The sequence below is a fragment of the Prionailurus bengalensis genome, chromosome B3, assembly GCF_016509475.1.
Source record: "Prionailurus bengalensis isolate Pbe53 chromosome B3, Fcat_Pben_1.1_paternal_pri, whole genome shotgun sequence".
Taxonomy (NCBI): domain Eukaryota; kingdom Metazoa; phylum Chordata; class Mammalia; order Carnivora; family Felidae; genus Prionailurus; species Prionailurus bengalensis.
The window spans coordinates 144,528,418-144,547,981 of NC_057355.1; the positions used below are offsets into that span (position 1 = coordinate 144,528,418).

At 45.5% G+C, this 19,564-nt stretch overlaps 1 protein-coding gene across 1 annotated transcript in view; it reads left to right on the plus strand.

The window, feature by feature from the left end:
* PPP2R5C (protein phosphatase 2 regulatory subunit B'gamma) overlaps nucleotides 1-19,564 on the plus strand; it is a 129,288-nt gene that overhangs the window by 70,709 nt on the left and 39,015 nt on the right. The window contains 1 exon segment of the mRNA XM_043557041.1: nucleotides 8,857-9,056. Within this exon segment, the coding sequence (XP_043412976.1) occupies nucleotides 8,857-9,056 (200 nt within the window).

The following is a 19,564-nucleotide window of genomic DNA, read 5'->3' on the forward strand; positions in this document are numbered from 1 at the left end:
CCCATGCTTTTCTGGTCAATCTATGATGAGGCAGGAATATATAATGGGGAAAAGACAATCTCTTCAATAAATGGTGTGGGTAAAACTGGACAGCTATGTGCAAAAACACAAAACTCAAATGGATTAAAGGCCTAAATGTGAGACCTGAAATCATAAAACTGCTAGAAGAGAACACAGATAGTAATTTCTTTATTGGTCACAGCAACATTTTTCTAGATATGTCTCCTAAGGAAAGGGAAACAAAAGCAAAAAATAAACTGTTGGGACCGCACCAAAATAAAAAGCTTTCACACAGCAAAGGAAACAGCAAAACAAAAAGGCAACCTACTGAATGGGCGAAGATATTTGCAAATTATATATCCTGTAAGGGGTTAATATACAAAGTATATAAAGAGATTATACAACTCAACATCAAATAACAATCATCATCATCATCATCATCAATTACAAAATGGGCAGAGGTCCCGAATAGACATTTTTCCAAAGACGTACAGATGGCCAACAGGCACATGAAAAGATGCTCAGCATCACTCATCAGGGAAATGCAAATCCAAAGCACAATGAGATACCACCTCACACCTGTCAGAATGGCTAGAGTCAAAAAGAAATAACAAGCGTTGGCAAGGATGTGGAGAGAAAGGAACTCTTGTGTACTGCTGGTGGGAATATAAATTGGCATAGCCACTGTGGAAATCAATATAGAGATCCCTAAAAAAAAAAAAGTATGATCTGTTATCCCACTAGTAAGTATTTACCCAAAGAAAATGAAAACGCTAATTCAAAACGATATGTGCACCTCTGCATTTATTGCAACATTATTTACAATGACCAAGATTTGGAAGCAACCCGAGTATGCACTGATAGATGAATGGATAAGGAAGGTGTGTGTATATATATACCTGTATGTATGTATATATATATATATATACACACACACACACACACACACACACACGTATATTATATATACATGCACACGTACAGACAGTGGAATATTACTCAACCATAAAAAGGGATGAGATCTTGCCCTCTGCAACAACATGGATGGAGCTAGAGAGTATAACGCTAAGTGAAATAAGTCGGACAGAAAAAGACAAATACTATATGTTTTCCCTTATATTTGGATTCTCGAAAACCAAATGAACAAACAGCTGGACGAACTTATGGTTGCTAGAGGGGAAGAGGTGGAGGGTATAGACAAAACAGGTGGAGGGGAGATGGATGTACAGGCTCCCAGTTGTGGAATGAATATGCCATGGGAATCAAAGATACGGCCCAGGGAATATCGTCAGTGGTATATGCTGTGTTGGCTGGTGACGGACGGTGGCTACACTCGTGGTGAGCACAGCGTCAGGTATAGAGTTGTTGAACCACTAGATCGTGCACCTGAAGCTAACGTCACGTGTGTCAACCGAACTCAAATTTAAAAAAAAAGTCCTTTTCCACTTCTTTCTTGGCGTAAGATATTCTTCTGTATTATTTTCTAAAAGCATTAGGGTTTTGTGTTTCAAATTTAATTCATAACCCACTAGGAGCTTTTATATATATACAATATATATATTATATATATGTAACGTGACCCAGTTTCTTCTTTCCTTCTTCCTTCCTTCCTTCCTTCCTTCCTTCCTTCCTTCCTTCCTCCCTCCCCTATTTCCTCTCCCTGGGTACCTAGTTGTCCCAGTGCCATGTATTTAAATTTTAAAGACTGACTTTTCTTCACTATTCTGCAGTACAGTTCTGTCATAAATCTAGAATCCGTATGTGCCCACGCCTGTCCGTGGGCTCTGTTCTCTGTGGCTTGGCCGTTTTCCTTAATGAAGCTTCACAGTAAGTCTACATTTCCAGAACAGTGAGTTACCCCACCCTGTTAAAGACCTTCTCCAAGAGGGTCTTGGTTTGTGTTGACCCCTTACGTTTCCTATGCATTTTAGGATCCACTTGCCCAGTTACACGAATCCCTGATGGGATGTGGATTGGGGCAGCGCTGAATCTCTAAGTCAGCTTCTTCATCTGGGGAATGTTATGTACAGACACATCCTGGCAGGTGGCTCAGGCAAGAAAAAGAACACCATCGGTCTTTGCAGATGAAAGGATGGCATACACAGAAAACCAAAGGGATTTACAGATAACTTTATTAGAATTAATGGAGTTAATTAGAAGAGTTAAACAAAGTAGCTAGATACAGAAGTAATCCCCCAAAACGTTTTTTGTGTGTCACAGCAGCAGTTAGAAAAATTAAATCTTTTTAAAGATACCATTTACAGGGGCATCAGAACCTAACAAATACCAAAGAGTAAGTCTAAAAAATGTGCGGCACGTTGTAAGAGAAAATTATAAAACTTTATTGAAAGACATTTAGGGAAAACTTGAGTGAGCGGAGAAATATTCCATGTCCATGGATTGGAAGTCTCATTATCGCACAGGCTTCCATTTTTCCCAAATTGATAAAGGGAATTTAAAGGGTCATTAATAGGGCATCTGGAGGGCTCAGTCGGTTGAACATCCGACTTCAGCTCAGGTCGTGGCCTCGCGGTTCATGAGTTCAAGCCCTGCGTCCGACTGTGCCAACAGCTCAGAGCTTGGAGCCTGCTTCAGATTCTGTGTCTCCCTCTCTCTCTGCCCCTTCCCTATCTGTTCTCGCTCTCTCTCTCTTTTTCCATCTCTCTCTCTCTCTCTCAAAAATATTTACAAAAACATAAAGGGCTATGAATAATCAGCATGGAACAGAGCAAGGTGAAAGAACTTAGTTTAACAGATACCGAGCCTTATTTTAAGGCTGTAGGAGCTAGGACTTGGGTGTTGGTGCTGGGAGAGGCGTCAGTGCAGCAGAACGTTCCAGGCCTGCAGCCGGGATCGAGGACAGAGGGGACGCAGGCAGCAGTGGGAAGGATGGGTCATTTCAGAAATGGCACATAAACTTCCTTTTTCAAAAACAAAAGAGTAATGCTGAACTTTGGTTTTCTAGTGGGGGGACCCTGCCATCTGCCTCACTTTGTCATATAAGAAATAGAGCTCAGTGGAATTTAGCCCACATTAATGAAGAAGCGCACGTTTACTCCGTAGTGTTAGTAACTGAATCCAACTTTATTCCCACTCACCTTGTACTAAGAATAGATACGTCGGAAGGACAAGATGACATCATAGCTCAAGGTTTGGCTGTCTCCTTTTAGCGAGATTGCGTGTTTGTTCCCATTGTGAATGAGCCATCTCTTTTCTGTGGGCTCACAACTTCATATTTTCTTAGACCCTCTTGGGACCTGTGCACCATGCCTTTGAGAAGGCGCCGTGGGAGCTCACGGAGGTGCTGTGGTTACACTGTGGTCTCTCTCCTTGGAAATCAAGCCGCTTCAGCTGCTTAGCAAACATTCCGTGAGTGACCACAAAGTAGTTGACCGCCCGTGAGCATGAACCTTTGCGGGGAGGGAATCTCTCGAGGTGACATTCTCCAGGCTCATAGTTTTAGCAGTCTCTTTATTTTCTCTTTATTTCGTTCGAGTCATGGTTATTTGGGAAAAGCCATTTCCTATGTACCAGAGGGCCTGGTGCTCCTGTCTTTTTGCACCTGTCGTGCTGCAAGTTGGTTCTTTATTGTATCTTGAAGTGTTTTCTTTTCACCGCCAACACTTGTCACGTAGAAGTGGGCTTGGCTGTGTAATCATTTTTCTGTCCGCCAGCAGCTCGCATGATGCCTCCTCGCATATAGCTACAACTCAGTGACGCAGCCTCACCATATCCCACGACTCGTGGTTCAAGCGTGTCATGTCCCCACGCTGCCCCTTCTGAGGGGTGCAGACTGAGGCACACAGAAGCTTGCAGCACCTGTGAAGTTGGCTGTGATGCAATTAGTGGCTTAGGAATGACTTTTTAAAGCCTGCCGTGGCTCCTTGCTGCCTGGCGGTGGTCTGCAGACCTGACCACACGTGCCGGCGGCCAAGCAGTCTCAGGCACACGCCCCCACCGTGTGTCCATGTGCAGGTTATGTGTTGGCTCGGCTTACATGTTATTCTCTGCAGAAGAAGGAAGTGTGAATACCTAGAAGTTCTGTGGATACCACCTTGGGCACTCCTGGGGCTCGGCCCCACTTTGAAGGTCAGGATCGGGGCAACGAGCCCATTCCCTATGGCTCCTCTGGTGTCGTGGATACAGGAACGCTGCCCTCCGTCCTGGTGGGGACCGAGAGCATTAATGGGGTGCCCTCACCCTACTCTGATGGTATAACCTTCCTCGAGCATCCCTGTCAGTTATAAATTACAGGCTTCCTTTCAGTAAGTCTGTTTTTAAAAGAACGACACAGTCATACCTCCGCCTTGTGTGCGCTGTTTCCCACGCCACGGATTAGTGTCTTCCCAGCTCCTAGTGTGTCCCTACATTTTGCTTCTAGGTATCATTCAGGATTTACCTTGAAATAATTGGGAAGGGCCCCAAGTTTACAATAATAGACTCATGAGGACCCTGGCGGGGGGGGGGGGGGGGAGCGGGGAGGCTGCTGAAAGGTTTATACAGACCCAGGGTACCTTGTGTGTGGTTTTATCTGTGTAGAAGAATGTAATAGCTCCTAACTTAAGAAATAATAAACCAAAAACCATAAAGTACCTAGGAATAAATATAAGCAAAGAGGTGAAAAATCTATACGCTGAGAACTATAGAAAGTTTATGAAAGAAATTGAAAAAGACACAAAAAAATGGAAAAATATTCCATGCTCCTGGATAGGAAGAACAAACATTGTTAAAATGTCAATACTACCCAAAGCAATCTACATATTCAATGCAATCCCTATCAAAATAACACCAGCATTCTTCACAGAGCTAGAACAAACAATCCTAACATTTGTGTGGAACAGAAAGACCCCGAATAGCCAAGGCAATCTTGAAAACGAAAACCAAAACTGGAGGCATCACAGTCCTACTCCAAGACGTATTACAAAGCTGTCATCATCAAGACAGTATGGTACTGGCACAAGAACAGTCACTCAGATCAATGGAACAGAATAGAGAACCCAGAAATGGACCCACAGACGTATGGCCAACTAAACTTTCACAAAGCAGGAATATCCAATGGAATAAAGACAGTCTCCTCAGCAAGTGGTGCTGGGAAAGCTGGACAGCGACATGCAGAAAAATGAACCTGGACCACTTTCTTACACCAGACACAAAAGTAAACTCGAAATGGATGAAAGACCTAAAAGTAAGACAGGAAGCCATCAAAATCAACATTTCATCGACACATTCTGAAACACTTAGGTCGGTGTTATTGGTCTGTATGCAATTTAAAATTAAAGTGAGCCACTGTCCCTCATGGGCAAAATTCAAAGTCCATTTTTTTTTTTTTTAATTCTGCTTCATGGAGGTAACGTAAGGTTTGGGTCAAGTCCAGCGTCGTGGTTTATTACTTAAGAGTCGGGCGGCCTTGAATACTGAATACAGAAGTGTAAGGTACCCACAGTGCCAGGCCTGGTTAGTTTGGTAACATTCGGTTCACATCACAGGGATGATCAGAAGAGTAGAGTCAAGTACAGGTTCAAGTCTGTCACACCTCTTTTCCTTCTTTCAAGATTAGCAATGCTAATTTAGAAGTTTGGTTTGGGGGGATTTTTTTTTTTTTACTTTTTAAACCATGAAATTCTAAAAGCCAAATGAGGTTTTAGGAAATAGAGTTCATGAGATTAAATTGTTTTTAATATTTATTTATTTTTGAGATTGAGACAGAGCATGAGTGGGGGAGGGGCAGAGAGAGAAGGAGACACAGAATCTGAAGCAGGCTCCAGGCTCTGAGCTCTCAGCACATAGCCCAACGCGGGGCTCGAACTCAAGAACGGTGAACTCATGACCTGAGCCGAAGTCGGACGCTCAACCGACGGAGCCACCCGGACGCCCCAAGAGTTCATGAGATTATCATCATGACAGACTCTTTTATAAACTATAAATGAAAATAGTACAGTAACAACTTAACTGTCTGGAACCCTGGAAGAATTGACATAAATGCCAGAAGGCTGAGATCTTACTGTCTTTTAGAAGAATTTTAGATAGAAAACTTTAAATCTGTTTTACTCTGCTCTTCCTCCTTAATCAGAATAAATTTGTTTTAGTGGTTTTGGTGATAACCTTGTCTTTATTCTGAATGTCAGTTCTTATCACTGTGTTAAAGGACTGAATGATGCTTTCAGATGCTTTTGAGGTAGGTGAGACCTAATGACACCACCCTGGAGGACCCCAGGCGTGCCCTTGCTTTCGAGCACATTATGCTGCCATATCTGGATCTGCCACTTAATGGCGTGGTGGCCCGAGGCTGTTGAAGCTCTCCGTGTCTGGGTCCTCATGTGTCTCTTGGGGTAAACACAGCCTTCTTCGTTTTCTCCAGCGTCAAGAGCCTGAGAATCCCAGATAGGTTCCAAATATACAAGCCGTGACTACAAAATGAACTCATTGAGGTGATCCTAGCAGACCGGAGGATGAACCAAGCTGTAGAGTTAATTGAGTGAGGATTGAAGTCAAGCAAGGAGGTAATTCAGAAAAGGAAACCTTTTCACTGGGAGAGGTTGGGCCCAAACACCGTAGCGGTCGTCACTCGTTGAAAATGATTCAACAGACAGACACCTACTACTCAGAATGTTTATGAATCAAATTCTGGTTCTGCAAGCCTCGTTGCTGGGCGTTAGGGGTGCACGGAGAACTAGAAAACGTAGTCACCTGGCCCGTGCGTTCGGGGAGCATGTGGGGGGAAGCATGAGATACTAGGCAGGACAGCTGAGATGCGGGAAGCAATAGCTAGTGCGCAGCGCCCGGCTCGGAGCGCGGCCCGCGGCTGACTAGGTTGGCAGAGCCCTGAGCAGGAAGCGGGCAGCTGGTGGCAGGAACGAGGAGGAGCCGGGAGGACACTCGGGGCGAAGAGGGTGAGGGCGCGAGCACTGAGGCAGGAAAGCCCGAGGGCCCGGAGGTGCGCCCTGGGCGCAGGTGGGTGTGGGGTCTCAGCTCTGGGCCCGGGACCCCTTCACACTCCTAAACGTTATGTAGGACCCCCGACGAGCTTTTGCGTATGTGGGTTTAGCTACCGATATTGACCATGTTCCGAATGAAAGCAGAAAAGATAAAGTGTATATTTATTAATCCATATAAAAATAACAAAACCGTGTGCTCGCTTTGGCAGCACGTATCCTAAAATTGAAAATAATAAACCTCGGGGCGCCAGAGTGGCTCAGTCGCTGAAGCGTCTAAGTTTGGCTCAGGTCACGATCTCGAGATCCTTGAGTTCGACCCGGCGTCGGGCTCTGTGCTGACAGCCCAGAGCCTGGAGCCTGCTTCCGATTTTGTGTCTTCCTCTCTGCCTGCCCCTCCTCTGCTCGTGCTCTGTGTCTATCTCTCAAAAATAAGTAAACATTAAAAAAATAATAATACAGTAAGCCTAGCGCATGTTAACAGAAATAACGTCTTTATGAGCAAAGCCATATTTTATGAAAGAAAAACAAATTAAGTGAGAGAGTGGCATTGTTTTCTCTTTGTGCACATCTCCCTCCTGCCTGGCTTACTAGGAGATCGCCGGATTCTCCTGTCTGCTTCTGCACTCAGTGTGTCGCCGTGTGTCTTAGTTGAAATGTATGAAGACACATGTTTGGGGAAGCTGGGGACGAGTTCCTTAATATCCTTTGCACGTAGTTCCAGAATTTTCTTTGATATTACACCAAAACCTAAACAGGCAGTTTCTTGAAGGAATCTGTGATGGGGAATCTGAAACCATATAATGAGCCGAGCATACATTTTATTCCATTAAAATCCAGCGGAAGGACTTGCACTTTGAGTGCCCTGGAAGGACCTTGTAATGCCATTTATCGATCACTTTGAAGATACTGGTTCACTGAGTTTTGCAGACCTTCTGAGACACTTTGCAAATGTCAGACACGTTTCCGTATGTATATCGAGAAACCTCACTCATTAGCGTCACCCCCAAAGCTCATCTTCACCCCAGAGAAGCCGTCAAGCTCACGCTGGCAGATAGCTTTCCAGACGTTCCAGAATCCTGGAAAATCGTCCCGAGCTCTGCCACTTCCCAGCCCTAAGGTGGCCCTCCAGGCTGGTCTCTTCCCTCTGTTGTGTCACTGTACAGATAACCTGAAAAAACACGTGTCCGTACCGAGAAAGCTTGTAGGATGGTCTCTGCCCAGGCAGGCACCCATTGTGTAAAGGCGAGTGCTACGACTTAGGACTTTGCACTGTTTCTGTGCTGCCGTCACCACTAAGATCACCAGGCGTCGTGTCTGGTGTGAGTTGACCGGAGCCTAGAGTAAGGGACGAAAGGTGTTTTGTGGAGCGCCAGAGCGGTGACTCCGTGTGTTTGCAGCCGCTCGTTCTGACAAGCCTCAAACTGATGGCACTTGCTCCGTGTTTGCAGGAAGCCAGGGGACACCTGTGTGCCCTCCCCCCGTCACCCTCTTCACCTCGCCCTACCTGTGTCCGCGGGCGTCGCTGGCGTGGGCGTCCGTGCCCCTCGCCCCAGACCGGGGCCTGCGGTCTGGCTCTCGTTCCGTGGCCCGGCATGGTGCCAGCGGGTGGTGACAGCCAGCAGTCAGGCGGTCGTTGCCGAATGAGGGAACGCATCCAGAGGGCGTATTCTGCACAGTAACCTCGATGTGGTTTCGGAGAGTAAACGGTATAGAAACGTTCTCATAAGCGCATGAGCTGAGCCGTTGACGGCCTGTCGTTTTTCTGTTTGGGGAATGTCTGACCTCTCTTCACCCCCACCCCCTCCCTTCCCTCGAGTCTCTATTAATTCAAAATAAAAATAGTAGAAGGCTTAGAAGCGTTTCACCGTGATTGTGGGTTAAGCATCTTTGCGATCAATATACTTTGCTTTCTGCTTTTCAGATGTTCCTCCTGCTGATCAAGAGAAGCTTTTTATCCAGAAGTTGCGTCAGTGTTGTGTCCTCTTTGACTTTGTTTCCGATCCACTGAGTGACCTAAAGTGGAAGGAAGTAAAACGAGCTGCTTTAAGTGAAATGGTAGAATATATCACCCACAACCGGAATGTGATCACAGAGCCTATTTACCCGGAAGTAGTCCATATGGTAAGTGGTTACAGTCTGACCAGTGCGTCCCGACCCTGAGTGACACACAGGGCTCTGGCGTCCTGAGCACAAGCCGAGACGTTTGAGCCTAACACACTCCCCACAAAGAAGTCCTCTTGTTGCAAAATTCGCACTTGAAGAATGGAAGTCTTGGTAATGTGTCCTGTGTTGTAACGATAACAGTTGAGGGAACTGGGTACCTTCCAGGGCCAGTCGAAGTGTCCCGTGTGTTAACTCCCACGAGTACCCTATGGGCCACATACACTAGAGCCCTCATTTGAGCGTACTATCTTACCCGCTTTGATGTAATAGTGCTCACTATAATTTAGAAGTAAACATGTTGTCCATACTTGTGCAGGAAAACTTTAATGATGGGGCAGAGTTAAAACAGTGATGGGACCGGGCGCCTGGGCGGCTCAGTCGTTTGAGCGTCCAGCTTCGGCTCAGATCATGATCTCACGGTTCGTGGGTTTGAGCCCCATGTTGGGCTCTGTGCTGACCGCTCGGAGCCTGGAGCCTGCTTCGGATTCTGTGTCCCTCTCTCGCTCTGCCCCTCCCCCACTCGTGCTCTGTCTCTCTCTCTCTCTCTCAAGAATAAATAAACACTAAAAAAAAAAAAAAAAAAAAAAAAATAGTGATGGGACCGAGCTGGTGTCGGGACAGTCTGCCCTGAGTGGCCGAGGTGGCCTCTGTGGTCCTGCGGTTAGTTCATTGTTGGTTTCATTCAGGCCCAAATCTCCGTTCTGTGGTCACCTGCTTCACAGCCTGTTTCTAGGCCCTTTGCAGGATCCCGTTTCAAACTTGTGTTGTTTGACACTGAACTTGTTTTCTGTTGAGTGTTTTTTTGAATTGTTGGTGTCTCATCCACCTCTGAAATCAGTACTCCCTGGTTCTAAGGGAGTCCTTGTTGCTTAATATAAAATGTTATATCCTGATTTTCACTGAACTCCTCCTTAAGTTACTGATTTTTTCCCCCAAAGCTACATGTTTCAGAAGTGACTAATCTTATGACCTAAACTATGTTTAATTCTCACTTTAGTGTGTTTGCTTTGGAAAAGATATTCGAAAGCGATGTTCATTTTTGTGCTTTTCATAACCTGTTGTGTCAGAAGTCGCTATCGACTTATTTTAACTTGTTGTTGTTAACTCTTTTAAAGTTGAGAATTTACCAATGTGTGGTCAGCCCGAGGCTGTGAGGTTCCTTCCCCATCACTCATGATGAGGGCCCCGACCTTTTCCTGTTCAGACTAAAGAAAATGGGAGTCTCGTTTTTTCTCTCCTTACTTTCAAGCCTCGTTTACTTTGGAAGGCCTCCCAAAATGCCAAAATCTCAAAGAAACAACCTAACATTTTCCCTAACACCTTCGTAATTTTGTCATTCACTTTATAATCCTCCTGGAACCTTGTTTTTTTATAGTGCAGGAGAGGGATATAACTTTATTTTCTTATAAAATGATAGAAAAATCATTTGCCTGTACATCATGTGTTGAATATTCCCTTTTCTCCATTGATTTTAAATGCTTCTTTATTGCATATCAAATTTATTTTATCTTTAAATTAAATTTGGGGTGCCTGGGTGGCTCAGTCAGTTAAGCACCTGACCTTGGCTCAGGTCATGATCTCGCGGTTCATGACTTCGAGCCCCACATCGGGTTCTCTGCCGTCAGTGCAGAGCCTGCTTCGGGTCCTCTGTCTCCGCCCCTCCCCTGCTTGTACGCACGCACATGCTCTCTCTCGCTCACTCACTCAATAATGAATAAACATTTCTAAATTATTTTTAAAAATAATAAATTAAATCCATTTGTTAATACATATTAAATTTCTAAGCACATCAATTTGTTACATATTAAATCACATGGTTGGAAGGTTTTTCCATTTTTTTTTTTTTTAACGTTTGTTTATTTTGAGAGAGAGTGGGAGCATGGGAGGGACAGAGAGAGAAGGAGAGAGATCCCAAGCAGGCCCCACACTGTCAGCACAGAGCCCGACCCAGGGCTCATTCTCAAGAACCATTCTCAAGAACCTGAGCTGAGATCAAGAGTCAGACACAAATTACTGAGCCCCCCCCCCCCAGGCACCCCAGGTTTTTCCATTTTTAAGGAGGGAGGAGGAAGAATGCAGAACATGAGGCTTAGGTCAGCCTGGTTTGGGTCAGATGCCTGGCTCTGAACCGGGTCCCCTCCCCTGTTCAAATCAGGCCCCCTTGTGTTTACAGTGCACGTTACCTGGACGCCTGGGGGGCCCCGTTGGCTAAGCTCAGGTTATGATCCCATGGTTCATGGTGGGATCGAGTCCCTCGTTGGGCTCCACGCCGTTAGTGCAGAGCCTGCTTGGGATTCTCTCTCCCTTTCCCTCTGCCCCTTCCCTATTCCTGCTTACGCTCGCTCTCTCTTTCTCCCTCTCTTTCTCCAAATAAATGAGTAAACATTAAAAAATAAAAAGAAGTGCACATTACCACAACTGCTCAGGATGCTTAAAGCCCCGGAACTCTTGTTTAGATTAAATTATCGTTACTTCTCTCCCTGTTGATAATTGGGCCCTAACTGGGTTCTCTTCCCGCTCTCTTCACTTTGTCCCCCACCCCAAAAGTCAGGTCGGTCTTTGGAGTGCTGGACAGTTGACCCCCTAAAGTACTTTACAGATACTTACTGAGCATCCATTATGGGCCAGGAACTTTTTTAGGTGAGGAAATAGCCTGGTGGACAGTGTTTCTGCCTTCTCAAAGCCTCCCTCTTCGTGGGACCGGCAGAAGGAAGAAAGCACGTAGCCAGGATGGTAGTTGATGGTGGTTTCTTGCCCTCTCAGAAGTGGAGACTGAGTGCCAGACTCACGCGGTCAATAGAAGGCCTCCACCCCCAGCAGTGCCTAGACCCAGCAGAGCAGGTGGGAGAAATGTGGGTCCCTTCCTGCTTCCACCGGATGCCACGTGCTTTGCTGACCCCTGAAGCAGCACTTAGCCAGCCCCCTTGAGTATCGCCTGGTGTGTGTGTGGTCACAGTACCTTTAAAGATGTGAATTTCCACTTACTTTGAAGAATCCGAAGCTCTGTAGATGCTATGCTCCTTATGCTACTGCTTTTTTTTTTAACGCTCATTTATTTATTTTGAGAGCGCGCACTTGAGCAGGGGAGGGGCAGAGGGAGAAGGAGAGGGAGAGACAGAATCTTAAGCAGACTGCACGTTCAGCACGGAGCCCAGCGTAGGGCTTAATGCCACGACCTTGAACCCGTGACCTGAGCTGATACGAAGAGTCGGGTGCTCGACCAACTGAGCCACGCAGGCAGCCCCTTATGCTACTTCTTTTAAATGTGGTGCCTGTTGGGGACGCCCGGGGGGCTCAGTCGTTTGGGCGTCCAACTTCAACTCAGGTCATGATCTCACAGTGAGAGTTCAAGCCCCACTTTGGGCTCCTCGAAGACAGTGTGGAGCCTGCTTTAGATTCTCTCCCCCCCCCTCTCTCTGCCCCTCCCCCACTCACATGCACGCACTCTTTCTCTCTCTCAAAATAGATGAATAAACTTTAAAAATATGTATTTGCCTGTTAGATTGGACTGCTATATAGTTTCTGAACAAATGCATTGAGAAGTCATTCATATACATGCAGTTCACTCATTTAAGGGGCGCCTGGGTGGCTCACTCGGTTGAGCGGCCGACTTCGGCTCAGGTCATGATCTCGCGGTCCGTGAGTTCGAGCCCCACGTCGGGCTCTGTGCTGACAGCTCAGAGCCTGGAGCCTGCTTCAGATTCTGTGTCTCCCTCTCTCTCTGACCCTCCCCCGTTCGTGCTCTGTCTCTCTCTGTCTCAAAAATAAAAAAAATAAACGTTTAAAAAAAAAATTAAAATATACAATCCTGGGGCACCAGGGTGGCTCAGTCCGTTAAGCACCCAACTTTAGCTCAGGTCATGATCTCACTGCTCCTGAGGTTGAGCCCCACATCAGGCTTTGTGCTTGACAGCTCGGAGCCTGGATGGAGCCTGCTTCAGATTCTGTCCCTGTCACTCTGCCCCTCCCCTGCTCTCTCTCTCAAATATAAAAGAAAATATAAATACATACATACATAATAAAATATACAATCCATGGTTTTTAATATATTCACAGTACTGTGCAGCCTTCGTCACATCTAATTGTTTATAACATTTTCATCCCTCTAAAAATAAACCCCAAGCCCATTAACAGTCACTGCCAGTCCTCCCTGACCTATCACCCCCAACCTCCGGCAGCCCTTTATTGCCTTTCTGTCTCTCGAGAGTTGCCTACCCTGGACATTTCCTGCCAACGGGGATTATGTGATGCGTGGCCTTCCTTCACTGGCATAATGGCTTCGAGGTTCATCCGTGTTGTAGCCTGTATCACTTATTATTTGTGTTGCCAAATAATATTTCATGCTGTGGACACGTACCACATTTTTATTTATCCATTCATCCGTGGATGGGCATTTGGGTTGTTTCTGCTACTTGGCAGTGATGAGCGACGCTGCCGTGAACACTCCCGTGTGAGCTGCGGTGTGCGTGTGTGTGCTCGTTTCCCTGGAGTATTTACCTGGGAGCAGAGCTGCTGGGTCCCGTGTTAACTGGGTGTTTAACATTTGGAAGACCCGCCAGACTGTCTTCCAAAGCGTCTGCCCCCGGATGCACCCCCACCAGCAGGGCGCGAGGGCTCCGGCCCCCCCCCGTGTTGTCCACACTTGCTACTGTCTGTCTGTTGGATGCTAGCCATCGGGGTGGGGGTGTGGTGAGACCTCGCTGTGGCTTTGATTTGCATTTCCCCAGTGAGCATCTTTTCATGTGTGCTGTCTGCTTTTATACATCGTGGACTTCAGTCCTAGCGTGAAACAGAGTGTTACGGGTCATCCAGCCCGTTTGTTTTCAGATTGAAAAAACTCCTGAGAATGAGGGTGAAAGGGAACCGGGCCCACAGGGGGGCTCCTGGCGTCTAGAGTCTCAGGCCTAAAGCTCATTGTCTCTTCATTTCAGTCTTATTTGAAATCTAAGCAACCATCTGTTTGTTTGTTCTTTCCATTAAATTCTCTAGTTAATCTGTTTTTCAGGCATTGGCATTTTGTTCTTATAGTCAGTACACTGATAGAAAAACCACCGTTTTCACAGACACCCGTTTTTACTTTAAGTGACTCAGAGACAAACTGGTGATTCAAATGAACATTAGCAAGCATTTCTCAAAAAATAAACAGAATGAGAATGTCGCTTAAAGGAAAATAAGTGAGAGTGTTTGTTGTCAATGCAAAGTTTGAGCTTTGGGGCAAAAGTTTGCATTTTGAAAAATTTGTATCCACTCAGTGCAAGCATCAGCCACCCGGGGCCCCGGGCTCTCCTGCTTAGATCAGCGACGCTGTGAACAGATGGGATTTTTAGTACATGTGACGAAATGAGTCCCCACTGGAAGATCTACATGACCCGCTGAACCGGTATTTTCCCCATGACCGATAAACGATGTTCCGTAACCGTGGGTGAGCCAGAGAGCCATTCAAAGTGCAAGAGGCACCATTGGGTTTTAACGTAGAGACCACCTCACCGCTAAGAGAAACTACCATTTGTCAGTTGGGTGTAGCTTCAAAGAAGTCCACGGTTCTCTGAAAAGGACCTATTAATTATTGCTCCCTTTTCCAAGCTGCACCACGTAAGAGACATTTACTTCCTGTATTTCAGCCAAACCAACATTCAGAGCGTAGAAGCAGACATGAGAACCCATCCGTTTTCTATTAAGCCGGACAGTAAAGAGAGTAGCAAAAATGTAAAAAAAGCCACTCTTCTCACTACATTTGTGTTTGTTTTGCAAAATACAGTTTGACCCCGAACAACACAGGTTTGAACTGGGAAGGTCCAGTTATACCCGGATTTTTTTTTTTTTTTAATATAAATACAGTACAGTACCATAAGTGTATTTTCTCTTCCTTATGCTTTTTTTTAGCATTTTCTTTTCTCTAGCTCACTGTATTGTAAGAATATATATGCTACATATAAAACACGAAATGTGTGTTAATTGGTGTTTATGTCATCAGTAGGGCTTCCAGTCAACAGTAAGCAATGAGTAGTTAAGTTCTGGGGGGAGTCGGAAGTTATACGCAGATTTTCGACTGCGCGGTGGATTGGTCCCTCTAGCCCCTGCATTGTTCAAGGGTCACCTGTATTTTCTGTAACATGAGATTTAATGAAATAACTAACACTGTTACGGAAAATTATTTAAATATTCAAATAGCATTTGTATTGACACGGTGGGCTGATTTTTTTTCCTTCTTTTAAGTTTATTTATTTTGAGAGAAACAGAGACAGCTTGAGTGAGGGAGGGGCAAAGAGGGAGGGAGATAGAGAATCCCACGCAGGTTCCATACTGTCAGCATGGAGCCCGATGAAGGGTTTGAACCCACGAACCATGAGATCATGACCTGAGCCAAAACCGAGAGGCAGACGCTTTAACCGAGTGAGCCATCCACACACCCCTGGGCTTAGTATTTTTTAATGGATTCATGTTTTTTTTAATTTTTCTGGTTTAATTTCTAACGCAGTTGACATCAGAAATGACTCATAAGCCAAAGCTCTTTGGGGTCCTCGGTAACGTTTAGGAATTTAAGGGGGTCTGAAAACCAGAGGGTGAGAACCACTCTTCCAGAAGCACACTGCTCCAAGGCAGCAGCATCAGCACCACCTGGGTGCTTGTTAGAGATGTCGCTTCTGGGCCACCTGAGTGGCTCTGACTTCGGCTCAGGTCATGATCTCATGGTTCATGAGTTTGAGGCCCACGTGGGGCTCTGTGCTGTCATTACAGAGACCACTTCAAATCCTGTCTCTCTCTCTCTCCCCCCCACCCCTCCCCCACTTGTTCTCTGTCTCTCAAATTTTTTTTTTTTTTAATTTTTTTTTCAACGTTTATTTATTTTTGGGACAGAGAGAGACAGAGCATGAACGGGGGAGGGGCAGAGAGAGAGGGAGACACAGAATGGGAAGCAGGCTCCAGGCTCTGAGCCATCAGCCCAGAGCCTGACGCGGGGCTCGAACTCACGGACCGCGAGATCGTGACCTGGCTGAAGTCGGACGCTTAACCGACTGCGCCACCCAGGCGCCCCTCAAATTTTTAAAAAAAAATTTGACGTTCATTTTTTGAGAGACAGAGCACAAGCAGGGGAGCGACAGAGAGAGAGGGAGACATAGAATCCAAAGCAGGCTCCAGGCTCTGAGCTGTCAGCACAGAGCCCAACACAGGGCTCGAACTCAGACTGTAAGATCGTGACCTGAGCCGAAGTCAGACGCTTAACTGATGGAGCCACCCAGGCGCCCAAGATCCTTTTTTTTTTTTTTTTTTAATTTTTTTTTTCAACATTTATTTATTTTTGGGACAGAGAGAGACAGAGCATGAACGGGGGAGGGGCAGAGAGAGAGGGAGACACAGAATCGGAAACAGGCTCCAGGCTCTGAGCCATCAGCCCATAGCCTGACGCGGGGCTCGAACTCACGGACCGCGAGATCGTGACCTGGCTGAAGTCGGACGCTTAACCGACTGCGCCACCCAGGCGCCCCTCCTTTTTTTTTTTTAATTAATTAATTTATTTATTTAGAGACAGAGCAGATCACAAGAGAGGGATGGGCAGAGAGAGGAGACCCAGAATCTGAAGCAGGCTCCAGGCTCTGAGCCATCAGCACAGAGCCCAATGCAGGACTTGAACTCACAAACCATGAAATCGTGACCTGAGCCGAAGTCAGACGCTTAACTGACGGAACCACCCAGGCATCCCAAAATAAATAAAACAACAGTAAGAAACTTTGTATACGTGGTGTGATGGTGATGCTCTTCTTACCAAGACATTGGCTAGGTTTCCAGGGAAAATGAGCCCATCATGTCATTGTCCTCTCTACTGCTTGTAAATGACCAGATAGTGCTTTACAAGTCATTTCTTTGATGCTTAGGGTTCAAGTCAGCATTTTCCATTAAGAGCAAAGCAATTCTTCTTGGGTCCCTATGAGGGGTTTACTGCCCAGAGACCCAGGGTGATTGTCCTGTACTCACATGAGAGTTGACGTTCTTCTCTGTTTTCACATCTGATACTTACAGTGTGTTCTGGAAAGTACTACGTGTTGTGAGGGTGAAGATGCTTTGGAAATGGGAGAGGAATGCACGTTTTGGTTAAAGAAGATAGTATATTAAGCAGGAAAGCTTCAAATAGTCTACAGATTTCTTTCAAGTGAGGATTTAAATCATGCATTCCCCTTTCGGCTTCGTTGTTTTTGTTTAGCCAGTCACAGGAGCATGGGTTAGAGAAGCAAACATCAGCAGGGAACTTTCAACATACTAAAACGTGTGGTGCTTTCTGAAATCCAGAGAGGGACTTTTCTACTTTCAGTGTCAGTAATATCAATATCTGCTTTGAGATTTGTTCTTACTATTTTTGGAGAGTCCTCCTTGGCTTAATGTTTTCAAACCATCAAAGAAATGCACGTTTGTTTTCTGATCGAAATACGCACCAGTTAATATTTCTTCTTACTCCACACCTCCCCAGTTCTACCCGTACCCATTTCTAGCCAACCGGTGTATGTTTACCATTTCTTCAGAAGGCTTCTGAGAACCCTGGGGGATGACAAATGTGTTTATTATCCTGATTGTATGATGGTTTCCCAGATGTATGCATATGATGAACATGTCAGATTAGAGGGGCACCTGGGTGGTTCAGTCAGTTAAGCGTCCAACTTCACCTCAGGTCTTGATCTCACAGTTCGTGGGTTCAAGCCCCGCGTCAGGCTCTTGGCTGCCAGCGCAGAGCTTGCTTCGGATTCTCTGCTCCCCCCCACCCCACCCCCAAAAATAAAAACATTTTTTTAAATATCAGATTGTACACTTTAAACACATACCGTTAATTGTATCTCAATTGTACCCCAGTAAAGCTGGGCGTTTTTAAAGCTCCTAAGTGGAAGAGTATTTCTTTTGATCTAGGGGCACAGTGGAGAAACTCCTGAGATGCTAAGGACGTTGTGAACCGAGGTTTGGGAACTTACGGGCAAGAAGTATCCTTTCATAGCATGTTTTAAAATTAATTCTTAATTTACATACAGCAAAGTTCAGTCTTTTTAGTGAACAGACACATACATATAACCATGTAATCACCACCACGACCAAAATCGAGAGCAGTTTCATTACCCTCCCAAAAAATTATTTTGCCACTCCTTTGTATAGTCAAGACTTCTCCCCTGTTGTCCCTAGCCACCACTGATCAGTCCGCAGCTCTTCCGTATCGTCTTTTCCAGAATGTCACAGAGGTGGGCTCATACGCTCTGTAGCCTTTTGAATCCAGCTTCCTTCATTCTGCATAATGTGTTCGAGGTCCACCCCAGCGGTTTGTTCCCGTTAGCTGCTCAGTGGTATCTCACTACATAGACGTACCATGGTTTATCCATTCCCCAGTTGAGGGGCATGTGGGGCAATAGAACTGCTGTAAGTATTCACGTGCAAGTTTTGGACATAGGTTTTCACTTAACTCGGGTAAACAGGCAGGACTCCTGGGTCATGTCCTATGTTTAACTTCCTAAATCACTTTCCGTGCCAGCAGGGTGTAAGGATTGAGGTTGCTCTGAATCCTTGTCAACACCGGGGTCCTCAGTCCTTTAACCTCATTTTGGCTTTTTTTTTTTTTTTTTAATTTTCAAGTAATCTCTCCACCCGACGTGGGGCTTGAACCCACGATGCTGAGATCAAGAGTCACCTGTTTTACTGACTGAGCCAGCCAGGTGCCCCTCTCATTTTGGCTTTGATTTGCATTTACCTAGTGACTGATGATGCTGAACATTTTTTCCTGTGCTTGTTCATCATTTGTAGATCTTCCTTGCTGAAGTGTCTATTCAGATCATTTGCCCATGTTTTAATTGGGTTGTTTGTTTTCTTATTATTGAGCTGGAGGCTTCTTTACATATTCTACATCCAAACCTTTGCCAGTCTACCTTCTTTCAGTCTATGGCTTATATTTTTATTTTAACCCAGTGTCTTTTACAGAGTTTTAATTTCGATGAAGTCTGACTTATGATTTGTTTCTTTCGGTATCATATCTGAGAAGTCTTTGCCTAACCCAAGCTCACAAAGATATTTCTCTTAAAATGTTTACGGTTTTATAGGGTTTTTTTAATGTTTGCTTACTTGGGGAGGGGAGGGGTAGAGAGAGGGAGAGAGAGAATCCCAAGCAGGCTCCGTGCTGTCAGCGTGTGAGATCATGACCTGAGCCGAAATCAAGAGTCAGATGCTTAACCGACCGAGCCACCCAGGCACCCCTGTGGTTTTATAGCTGTATATTTTATATTTAGGTCTGTGATTCATTTTGGCTGAGGTTCATTTTGTAGCATATGGCTGTCCAACTATTCCACTTACTGAAAGGACTAACCATTCTTTGAAATGGTTAATTTCTTTTGCACCCTTGTCGTAAGTCAGTTGACCATATTTGTGAGTCTGTTTCTGGACCCTGTTCTGTTGCATTGATTAGGGATCTTCTCGCCGATACCACACTGTCTTCATTATTG